Below are 12,708 nucleotides of genomic sequence, written 5' to 3'. Positions count from 1 at the left end.
GCCCCTTCCCTACCCTTCGTTCCTGCTATAGACTCCACCTCTCCTTTGATCAGACAAAAAAAAAATAGCACATTTTACAAACCAAGATGCTTTAATTTCTTGTTTTCTTTTCAGTGACAGTTGAACTAATCTGAAGGTCAAAGTCTTCTTTTTGACATATTTTTATGCCATATAGTAGTTGGGGTTGTCAACCTTATCAGAAAAACAAGGGGATCGTGTCCATAGCTAACATCAAGAGAAGCCCAATTCTGTAAACACTTTCTCTGCTGCCCTCTTCACAAGAAAAAATTGGGATATTTTGATGTTTCAATGATGAGCTATAACTAACACGGGTTTTATATGTGTGAGTTATGCAATTTGGCGTTCAATACATGTGTCCATTGAGAAATGGTTATCCCAACCAAACTAGTTACCATGTTCATAACCTTTCATTCGTCATTTTAGTGTGGGGTGGGGAAGGAACTCTTACATTCTAGCCTTTCAATGGATTCCAGGCAGAATGCTTAGCAACAATCACGTGCCACATGCTGGCTCCTCCTGGTTCATAGTCTTAGAGCTGTCTCAGACTGTGTTTGTCAGCCTCTCTGGATTCCTGGGTGGCCCAACCCCTCAGCCACTCTACCGCTCTGCTTTCTGCTTCTGTAACTCAGACGCTCTGCATTCGACAAGGGAAGTTGTCGAGTACGCCCTGCGTCTGACTCATTTCACTTAGAAGATTGTCCACTGGGTTCATCTACGTGGTCACACACGACTTGATTACCTACTTTTTATGGCTCTGTGTGTGTGTGTGTGTGTTCTTTTGCAGCCATGTGCTATGATTTCTTTCCCATCATTTCTTATTTATTTGAGTTTTCCTTCTGTGTGTGGTAACTGGGAAGCTTACATAAAACCCTGTGCACTTGCACTTTTCCCTGACATCTTTTTACATACTCCAGTTGCTTTGATTGCCCGCCATCCTTCCAGAGTTACTGTATTCAGAGATCACCTCCAAATGTTTACCACGGAGTTTCCCCATCTGCATGCTAGTACCTACCTCCCAGACATTTAAACTTGAATAATCACCTTTTAAGATATGTCTTACAAGTCATGGCCAGCACTGATGGCCCTCTCTGCTTTGTTTCTGATAATATGTTTGTCTCACTTATTTCTTTTTAAGATTATTTAAATTTCATATGTGCTTCAGTCTTTTGTCTACATGTAAGTATGTGCATTGCATGAACAAAGAAGCCCTGAGAGGCTGTGGTTCTCAACCTTCCTAATGCTGTGATTTTTTTATTACAGTTCCTTATGTTGTGGTGACCCCCAACCGTAAATTTACTTAGCAGCTACTTCATAGCTGTAATTTTGCTAGTGTTATGAATTGTAATATAATTATCTGATGTAGAAGATACCTGATCTGCAACCTCTGAAGGATTTGCAGCTCACGGGTTAAGAACCATTGGGTGAGAAGAATGTGTTCGCTTCCCTGGAACTGGAATTACAGGCAGTTTCTAGCCTGCACGTGAGCGCTGGGAACTGAACCCAGGCCCACTGCAAGAGCTGCAGGCATTGTGGGCTGCTGAGCCATCTCTCCAGCCTGCCTCACTTATTCTTGAGGGACAGCTTCTCCAGGTTTGCTTGGCTGGGTGACAGTTTTGTTTTTCCTTCAGAATTCTGAGCTCGCCGTCTCCCCCACTTCAGTTTCTGTTGAAGGTCTGTGTTACGTGACAAGAGATTTCTCTTAGTGCTTTGAAAACTCTGTGTCTTTTGACGATTTGGTTGCAGCATCTCTAGGCTGTTGAGGGGGACCATGCCGGCAGTGATCCAAGAAGAGATGAGAGTGAAAACCAGTTCAGATTGACTTCATCAACCTGGATCAGCCTGCGGGGGAGTCTAATGCCGGGTGGCTCCTTGTCAGCGTATTTCAAACACAGTACAATCTGGGAAGAGGTTTCCAGGCAACGAGCATTCCAATTCCAGGTGCACAGTAGAGCTTAAGCTATGACTACATAGAAACTCCTTTACAACGTACACGTGACTGTGAGGGTGGATTCTACAGCTAACAGGCCTAGTGTGGTCTCTGATCAAGATAGCATAGAGGCCAGCAGGCTATGAAGTACATGTGAACTCTCTCCTAAGGATGGGTAACGGTCTAGAGAGGCAAGAATCTGGGACAAGCATTCTGGGGGATTTGGGTGAGGTTTGCCTGTTTAGCAAAAGGGAGGTGACATCTGCTGCCACAGAGAGCAAAAGGGTCACCAGGTCATTAACAATATCCACTTCCATCTTTCTGGGCAAGAAAACAGGTATTTCTATCTTCCCCATTGAGAAGAGGCCATGTGTTTAACCTTTCTCGTTTCCCTAGTGATCTGTGGGTGCAAGGATCTTTGAGCCCCCAACAGGAAGCATTTGGGGCGATCAATCTTACTTGACCTTGCAGCATCACAAATCTAACTGCCAAGGTTACTGCCAAGATACAGAGAATTGCCTACTTGTGTTTATTTAAGTAATCTTTCTCTTTTCTCCTTTGTCACACTCATCCCTCGCCTGCTCATGTGTGTGCTGTTTTGTAGGTTTTTACTTGGTTTCCTCATCATTTTCATTCTTATATCGCCTCAAAAGGATTAATTTCAAATAGAATATTTTTCTTCTTGTTATTTATTTTTTAGTTTTATTTTTTATAGATTATTATTAGTGCGAATGTGTGTTAGTGCACACGACACACTGTGTGTGTAGAGGCCAGAGGACATTTTTCAGAAGTCAGTTTTCTCTTTCCACCTCATCAGGCTCCATAGATCTAAGTCAGGCCAGAGGGTTTGAAAGGTAGGCATGTTCCCCCACTGAGCCAGCTTTCTGGGTGCCAAGGGGAAAGTCTCCGATTTATCGATTCTTTCTTCATTGGGGATACAAGCAGGAGACATTTTTTCTTGAGTCAGCTTGCTGGCACTGCTCCAAAAACTTCACATTTTAAAAAATACAGGACTGAGTCCATTAGGTGTTAAAAGTAAAGTAATTGGTCACCCTAGAATAATATGGTCCAAAGAAGCCAGGTCTTCCTTGCAGCAATTCGGTTTCTAGACTGTGACTAAAATGCACTTTGGTGTGCATGCAGAAACAGGCAGTGCACATGGATTTTTTCCCTGAAAATGAAGTAAGCATGCATCTGTGGAAGAATGAGTGAATGAATTGCTGTATAATAAAATACAGGTAGAACGACTGGGTTAAACCATCTCAGGACATATGAAATTGAAACATAATGTAGGATATCATTTATTTTGTCTAATATGTATATTTGTAACACATTTTTTTGTAACACATTTTTAAAAATTATGTGGAAATACAGTATTAATTTTAAGTTAGTGACCTACAGGGGAAAATGAGAGGAACGAGACTGGGGGAATTGGGCCTTACATTGTGTTTCTGATATCTTTGAGTATTGAAACAAACATATCTGTTATAGGGGAGGCTGATTGTTGGTTTCCCCAGCTTGCTTAGACCTGAAATAACCACACAGAAACTGTATTAATTAAATCACTGCTTAACACATTAGCTCTACCTTCTAATTGGCTGACTCTTACATATTAATGTAACCAATTTCTATTAATCTGTATTTCGCTACGAGGTTGTGGCCTACCAGCAACGTTTCAACACACGTATCTCCAGCAGCAGCTCCATGGCCTCTCTCTCTCTTCCTCCATCTTCCTTCTCCCAGCATTCAGTCCAGTTTTCCCTGCCTACCTAAGCTCTGCCCTATCAACAGGCCAAGGCAGTTTCTTTATTCACTAACCAATAAAAGTAACTCATAGACAGAAGAACCTCCCACACCACATATCAAAGCAGCCAGGGTTTTTGGAGCAAAGCAATAGATAGATGCACAGAAGATCTTTACATTGTTCATTAGGTTTGCATCTGATACAGCAAGGCATCAGAGACTCAGAGAAGCTTATGAGCACACAATCCCAGCCTGGGTGTGGTGATGACCTGCTGGCCATTGTGAGGTGTCGCAAAGAATGACGCCATAGTGAGTCACTGGACTTTTCAAAATGTGCTCCCTCCCAGTTTGGCTATTGGAAAAGGCGTATCTGTGAAGAAGACGTGCGTCCAAAACCATACGCGTGGCTTGCGGCTTTCCGTAAAATAGGGATGAGAAAACAGTGCTCATCATGCTAGGAGCTCTTCGTGACTTGTGGGAGGAAATGCATGAAAGACAAAAGCAGAGGAAGGATGGGCACCCCTTTCAGCATTGTTCTTTTTTTTTGACTAATAAATGTTTATTCATCTATTTTTTTAAATAAAGAAAGAAATGGCTTCTTCAGCCTTCTAATATGTATTTATACTAGGGGATTCCAGGGATGCTTCCAGGCTTTCGTCGTTGAATGAGTCTGGGGTTCTCACAATGAGCAGCTACTGGATTCTCTGGTTCCTCAGAATTATGGCCTATCATTATAGCTCTTCAGCAATGTTGGACTATCTAGCCTCCAACTGTGTAAGCCGATCTAATGATTCTTGATTCACATCTGTATAGATGCATACCTATACACAGAAACATGCCCACACACCCCCAACACACTATTGGTTCTGTTCCTAGACAGAAATCTGACAAACTTTCTCTGTTTTGTTTTGTTTCTTTTCTTCTCTAGTTTGAATACAATATGCATGACTTCCTTGTTCTGTTTTATTTTGTTTGTTTTAATTTTTTGGCATTTGTTCTAGTAAATGTTTTCTGAGATTCAATTTAAAAAAAAAACAATGAATAGAAATGACTTTAAGGAAAAGTGAGAGGACCTGAAGGAGAAGAAAATTTACTTCCCATTTTATTCCTTTGCACATAATTTTTAATTATTTTAATAATGTCATGTATTACCATTTTATTGATTTTTATTGAGCACTACATTTTTCTCTGCTCCCCTCCCTGCCTCTCCCCTCTCCTTTAACCCTCCCCCAAGGTCCCCATGCTCCCAATTTACTTAGGAGATCTTGTCTTTTTCTACTTCCCATGTAGATTAGATTTATGTAAGTCTCTCTTAGTGTCCTCAGTGTTGTCTAAGTTCTCTGGGATTATGGAAAACCACCTATGAGTGAGTACATTGGATAATTGTCTTTCTGTGTCTGGGTTACCTCACTCAAAATAATGTTTCCTAGCTCCATCCATTTTCCTGCAAAATTCAAGATGTGTCGGACTCCATTGTGTAAATGTTTCCTAATTTTCTGAGAAATCACCACACTGACATGCAAAGGGGCTATACCAGCTTGCATTCCCACCAGCAGTGCAAGAGTGTTCCCTTTGCCTCACAACCTCTCCAGCATAAGTTGTCATCAGTGTTTTTGATCTTGGCCATTCTTACAGGTGTAAAATGGAATCTCAGAGTTGTTCTGATTTGCATTGCTCTGATGACTAAGGATGTTGAACATTTCCTTAAGTGTCTTTCAGTCATTTTAGATTCCTCTGTTGAGAGTTCTCCTTTTTTTTTTTTTTTGAAGAACCCAGCAGCAGTCCGAGTGTTAATGTTCTGTTGTCAGGGTAAGAACCCTGAACATGAACCTGTATGTCAGTTTGCAGAATGATTTCCATACACCTGCTCTTTTCTGGTTTTGGAGGTGCCTTCATATCATAGCTCAGGCTGGCCTTAAAGTTATAGCAGTCCTCCTACCCTAAATGCTGGAATTATAGACGTCCACCAGCAACCCCTGCTGAGCTCTACTGTGTATGCTGTACGTCTGTGCCCTGTCTATCTGTGAAATAACATGGGTGTTATTTCCATTTTCCCCTAAAGCTCGCAACCATCGTACTTCCTATGGCACACCAGCCATTTGAAGTTGAATATTAACAGTGGGCCAGGGAAAAGGATTAAAACAGAGGAGTTATGCTTTTTGGAAGAGTGAACTATGGCAGTGGTAACAAATCAAACAGATGACATGGTCTGTGGTCACAGGGACTTGTCAAGGATCCGGGCTACACCAACCTTAGTGCTGGCCTTTGCACACTAGGCCAGAGAGACGTTTACTGCACCCGTGGGTGAGAACAAACAGCCTGGGGACTGAAGCACCTTGTGTGCTAAAAGTTGTGTTTCCTCCGGTAAGAAATTTCCCCTACGGAGAGAGCCCTGTCTAGTGGGTGAGCCAAATATGTTGCCCACAGCCTACGACGGGGGCGGGGCTGAAACCTCCTGATAGCCACCATTAATAACTGTGAGAGATCACCCGTGCCAAGGTCTACTGGCCATAAGAGAGAAAGGACACAGTGACCTTGTCAAGAAGAGCAACCTTTAGAATCTCAGTAATGACACGTGCTTGCCTTCAGTGACAGAATCTCACAGACTAGTGAAGGGAGAGAATCTCACAAGGCACAACCTGGCAGCCCAGCTTTCCAGTTAGGAACAAAACCCTAAGTTTTAGAAAATCGGGTAGTTTAGTAGTTTTCATGTGATTCAGCCTACCGAAGAGTTATAATTAACTCCCACACAACACTCTCTAGAGAGTAAACTGTGCCGCCGCATGGTGTCAAAAAGCTCTACCTAGGAGAGGGGTCTCTTAGTAACTTTTAGCACTAAGTTAGCCCTGGCTGCCGCTCAGTGTGATGGAAGAGGGGGAGTCAAGCTGCTTAGGTTCCGTATCCAGGCAATTGAAGTTTCTCTTTGTGAGCTGTGGTTCACAGAGCCCAGCTGGCATCACAGCTGCAAGGAGGATTGGTGAGAGACTCACCTAATACACCCTTTGGTCAACTACTTTGTAATGTAAGTAGTCTGTTTACCGTCAGCAGAACCTAACATAAAAGGAGTGAGTTTTAAAGAGATGAGGGTGTCGACATACAGATTGCATCATTTCCAGATGAGGTCACCCTCTTAGCCCTTCGTCACAGCCCTGACTTTCAGCTGATGGAGTCTAGTTGGGAACTAGCAGATGAGAGACTGAGAGCCACACTGTGGAGTGACTTGACATATTGGGACAGGTGTCCCTGGTCTTTTGTAAGCTCTGACACAGGGCTTCTCCCGATGCATCTACCTGCCAACTACCAGTTACAAATGGTCTATCATTGTCTGGTTTTTCTAACCAATTTTCAGCTTGACAACCTGGAACACTTTGTCCAGGCACTTACAGATTCAAGCTCAATTGGCTTTAGCATTCTTTTTTCCTTTAAGGATTTTATTTTTAAAAGGTTGAATTTGGAACTTGGGGTATAACTGAGTGGTAAGGTACTCACCACTTATAGGAATGGTGAGTTTCAACTGCACACCACAGTGTACAGTTCAAGGCACAGGGCTAAGAAAGGGCAGAGAGATGGAGCTGCCCACACATGTCCAGTCACAGAAATACAAAACCAGACAGGACGGATGAGCAGGGACAGAGCCCAGAAGAGACACTTTTGGAGTGGAAGCTGTAAACACAGAAGGTTTGTTCATGGATTAGGTAGACTTATCTCTTGGGCCACAGTAAAAAGCCAGAGGCTGGGAAACTAAAAAACGCCATTGATTTTTCTCACAATTCAAAAGCCAAGGAAGATGAAACCTTGACTCCAGTTGACAATGGCTGTGGGGGAGACTCTCTGCCTTTCTTGAAGACAGCAGACACCAGATGTCCAGATGGCGCACGGATAGCAGTCTGGTCCCTTCTGGTTGCATAAGGATACCAATCCTATCAGTTTAGGGACCAGTCTGGTGAACTCATTTAACCTCAGTCATTAGTCATGTAGTATATTCATGGTTGTTGACTTGTAGAAAAACTTTGTTTGCTTAAAAACATTTAAAGACCATAAATAGGGAGCCAATAGCAACACAGTACATGTGTGTGGGGGGGAAGAATGTGAGCATATATGCACATACTCCTTCTTGGAAATTATTTCTATCCGTTTCAAGGGTCACAGATCAGAAATTAAATAGCTCGCAGAATTCATCTAGAGGACCCAGGAGTGAGACAAATTAAGCCTGTTGACTTGGGTGCTCTGACGAGTTTGAAGTCCAAGTTAAAAGTTAATAGCAATGGCTTACATTGCTAAATTCTTAAAGCTCTTCATTCTTTGTAGGTTAACTCTACCATGGAAGATTATCCTAAGTACAATGTTCACATCAACTTTTCTTCTTTTTGGTAAGTCTTAGAGGTGATGATCCTTAAACTGACTCACTGAGTGTATGGTAACAGAGGGCTCAGTGGGATGACTCGTGTTTGACATGTTGGAGGTCACCTGCACATTCTTTCAGCTCCTTTCCCCCTCCATGTACTGTGCTAAAAATAATATAAGCTTCTTAGAAAATCTATAATGATTAAAAATTAATTTAATTTATTTAAAATTAATTTAAAATAATTAAAAATTATTTTCTTGTATTATAGTTTATTTTTCTATTTTTTATTTCAAATAGATTTTTGTATATGCTATATTCCAATTATAGTTTCCCCCCCCCCCAACTATTCTGGGACCCTTGCTACTTCCCATCCTTGCAGAATCCATGCCCTATCTTTCTCTAGAAGGAAACAGGCATGGAAAGAATGACAATAAAATAAGAACAACAAAACAAAACAGAATAAGACAAAACAAACTGAAAAGAGGCAAAGAAAAACACGAGAACATATAGATTCAGAGACACACACGTGCATACTACAAAACCAGAGGTCATATTATATACATATGCAAAAGAACACAAAAATTGCATGGAAGCTGAGAATTCCTAATATGGGGCCAGTGAGTTGACTCAAGTGGTAAAGGCCCCTGCTGCCAAGCCTGATGATCTGAGTTTGGTCTCTGAACTCACAAAGTAGAAGGAAAAAATGGACTACATCCAGTTGTCTTTTGCAAGCTCATATAGATAAACAATAGGTGATATAATGGTGGATGGATGAATGATAGATGATAGGTAGATAGATGATAGATAGATAGATAAATAGATAGATAGATAGATAGGTAGATAGATAGAGCAAAAAGGAAAGAATCCCCAATATGTTTCCAAAAGAAACATCTGATATTTTACCTGTTCTAAATTTGAATGACTGAGCTTAGAGATTTTTTTTCAATTTTTAAAAGCTTTAACCCACATATTAGTTATACATGATAATATGTTTCTTCATAGTATTTTAATACATACATACAATGTTTTAGTTCTATGTAAAATGAGGGCCTACTTGTTTGGGTTTCTGTCCTGCCCAGTTCCCACAGTCGGCAAGCCCCCAAAGAAATTACACAGAGGTCTATATTAATGATAAACTGATTGGACCATTAGCTCAGGCTTCTTATTAACTCTTATAACTTATATTAGCCCATTATTTTTATCTATGTTAGCCATATGTCTCGGTACCTTTTTCATCAGGGCAAGTCACATCTTCCTTCTGGGCAGGACTGCAGAGGAATGGGCTTCCTCCTTCCCAGAATTCTCCTGTTCTCATTGACCCGCCTCTACTTCCTGTGTGGTTGTCCTGCCTATACTTCCTGCCTGGCTACTGGCCAATCAGTGTTTATTTAAAACATAATTGACAGACTATAAACAATTCTCCCGCACCATGTCCCCCTCTTAAAAAAAAAGGAAAATATCCATAGTCCATCTTTTGGGAACATGTGCATAGTATTCCAGACTACTTCATACTGGTTGGGGGCACTGATAATCTTTTGGAGACCTAAAGAAAATTTAGAATTATGATCAAGTCCTGACTAGAGTATCCTGTGAGTCTTGATCATCTCAGGCAGCAGTCTTGAATCTGTTCTAAATGTAGAACTCAGACATCCAGGCCATCTGTTCCTACTGGAGATTTCTCAGGTGGTCTTCTTTGATCAAACCTGATTTTTCTTAACTCAGAATGAATCCTCAGCCTCTCATTTCCTGTGGAAACAAAAGCAAAATCTCCTTTCCAAAGTAACATACCTTTTGACTTCAATTTTGAATTCAAGGTATTTTCAAAATACCTATCTTGGAATTATTTAGCAGCATTTATAAACAAATATCTTTTAGCAGCTGTTGCTCTTTCCTCAGCATTCAAACAATTCAAAGAAAGCATGATAACATACAGTATCCTGATTCTCTGTGTGTTTTCCATTATTATGTGGCTTTACTTTAACCTCTATTTCTTTTATTTTTACTTTTACTTTTTGAGACAGGTTCTCTGTATATCTTTGGCTGTCCTGGATCTCCCTTTGTAGACCAGGCTATCTTTGAACTCATAGAGATCCACCTGCCTCTGCCTCCCAAGTGCTGCGCCACCACACCTTGAATTTACAGAGGTCTGTCTGCCTCTGTCTACCAACTGTTGGGATTAAAGGTGTGTACCACCACACACAACTACATTCTTTCTTTCTTTTTTATTTTAAGGACTTTAACCTTTAGCCTGCATATATTTTTAACACACTGTAAAACATTTAGAGGTTTTCTTCATCTTTGAATCTCTCATTACTGTATCTCTCTCTTTTTTTCTGACCACATAAGTCTTTAATTTGCTAAGCAATATGGGTAGGAGTAAAGCTATGGCCTTGATGGCTGGATCCAGCCCATTTCTTAGCTTCCTGAGATTTCAGGCTCATGGCAGAGGTATCAGCTAGAGCCATGTTTATTGCCACAACTCAATGGCATTTCAAGGTCCTTGCCAGCAAACAAGCTGCAACAGTGTGTCCACAAACAACACTTAAATGCTCTCCTGCCTCAAAGAGTCAGAGTTTGCGCTGGCAGGACAGTCCAGAAAGCCTCTATATTCTGTCAGTTATATTTTAAATAAATGCTGCTTGGCCAGTAGACAGGCAGGAAGTATAGGCAGGACAACCAGACAGCAAATAGAGGCGGGTCAATAGAACAGGAGAATTCTGGGAGGGAGGAAGCCCATTCCTCCCCAGTCCTGTCCAGACACCAAAGAAGGAAGATATGACCTGCTCTACTGAAAAAGATACTGAGCCATGTGGCTAACATATACTAGAATAATGAACTAATATAAATTATAAGAGCTAATACAAAGTCTGAGCTAATGGGCCAATCAGTTTATAACTTATATAGAACTCTGTGTGATTTTCTTTGGGGCTTACCAGCTGTGGGATCTGGACAGGACATAAACTCCAACAAGCAGCCCATCGTGTTACAGTTCTACCTACCTTAAATTGTAATTACTTCTGAGAATTTTATAAATATATAATGAAATATGACCATATATTTCTCCCATTTCCCCTCTCTAGCCCTCTCATGCCTCACCCCCAACTTATTTTTTGAAAACCACTAAATCCAGTCAGAGCTTCCATATGAAAATAGCTGCGGGCCCATCCTACCACAGGGTTATGGGAAACCTACCAGTCCTACTTCCTCAAAACAGAATGATTTTCCCTCCTCCAGCAACCAGTAGCAGCTCAGGAAGGGTTAGAGCCTGTACCCCATCTATGCCAGAGTTTGGTTGGCTTGATCTTGTGCAGGTCTTGTACAGGTAGTCACAACTGCTATGGGTTCATGGCTGCAATAGTCATGCCATGTCTGGAAGCCAGCATGTCACAGTGCTTCTCCCCATCCTCCCCATCCTCCCCATCCTCCAGCTCTTACATTCTTTCTACCTTCTCTTCTTCGACTTTTTCTGAGTCTTTGTGGCAGTGAGATTTACACAGATATTACATTTAGGGCTCAGCACCAGTTCTCTTATCCTCAGTTCTTTGATCAATTAACCATCTCTCCATTGATGGCTCTTAACTACACATTGAAACTTCTCTGACCATAGTTGAGAGCAGCCCAGGTCTTTGGGTGTAAGCATAAAAGCATTTAGGAGGCATTTGGACAGCATGACTATTTGGTAAGATAACAATAACACCTTCTACCTAGAGCCCACGATATCCCCAGTCATGGGCTTTTGACCAAGATAGATGTATAAAGGGTATGAAGTTCCCTTCTGTGGAGCAGGCCTCCAGTCCAGTGAGAAAGTGGCTAGTTACTCCATAGCTGTCATGCCACTGTTGCTCCAGTAGCCATAGCTTGCCTGGCAGGTCAAAATTGCATGGTCTCAACGTTCTCCTCAAGGATATGCTTCCAAAGACCTAACCACCTACGGAGTCACACCTCTTCAACCTTCTACCAACTCCTAGTACTACCAAGTTGAAGACCAAGCCTTTGACACATTAGCCTTTGGGGTATACTTATATAATTATCACATAATCTTTTTTAGCCGGCCAACTTACCAATACATGTGCTGGCTCAAATGTAAACACTTTGCCCACAAATCTCAGGAGAATTTAACTGACCACTGTTGTTTTTGTTCTCTACTGAGTTGAAGTGATAATTCAGTACTAATGGGTGGAGTGTGTTGGGCAAGCCCTTCCTCTGTCAAAGTACTCATGTAATCAGGCTCCTAAAGGAAATTCTTTGTATACCAAGCCCATAGCTTCCTGTTCTCTCTCTCCTCTACAAGTCTGCATCCTGCCTCTTAGCTCAAATAGATGAAAAAAAATTGGAAATTTTCTTGTATGTTTACTTTCATTAATCCTGTTTGAAGGGCCATCCTTGTTGTAGAGTGTATCACTTCTTTGTTCATTTCTGTGGCTCAACAATATTGCATTGTGGGCATATATACCACATTTTTAAATCCATTTGCCCATTGACGGATATTTGGCCTATTTATATTTTTTGGGTCTTAGAGATAGTACAGGCATGAACATGTGTACATGTGTTTGTTTGGACATTTATTTTAGATTCTTTTTAAGCAAACAGCTAGTAGTGGGGATACCAAGAAAGAAATGGTGGTAATCTTTCATGCTGAGTACCTCACTGCCCAATTTTACCAGCAATGTGG

The 12,708-nt window shown here is 41.4% G+C and overlaps 1 protein-coding gene across 1 annotated transcript in view; it reads left to right on the top strand.

Annotated features, from left to right (window-relative positions):
- Positions 1–1,789: 1,789 nt before the first annotated feature.
- Positions 1,790–12,708, top strand: part of Sun3 (Sad1 and UNC84 domain containing 3) — a 30,981-nt gene continuing 20,062 nt past the window's right edge. Inside the window, exons 1-3 of the mRNA XM_075942811.1 lie at positions 1,790–1,819; positions 6,553–6,668; positions 8,000–8,061. Coding sequence (XP_075798926.1) covers positions 1,790–1,819; positions 6,553–6,668; positions 8,000–8,061 — 208 coding nt within the window. The remainder of the gene's footprint in view (positions 1,820–6,552; positions 6,669–7,999; positions 8,062–12,708) is intronic.

The sequence above is a fragment of the Microtus pennsylvanicus genome, chromosome 12 (assembly GCF_037038515.1).
Source record: "Microtus pennsylvanicus isolate mMicPen1 chromosome 12, mMicPen1.hap1, whole genome shotgun sequence".
NCBI lineage: Eukaryota > Metazoa > Chordata > Mammalia > Rodentia > Cricetidae > Microtus > Microtus pennsylvanicus.
The sequence above is the reverse complement of the archived record's forward strand: the minus strand, read 5'-3'. Positions and strand labels throughout refer to the sequence as shown.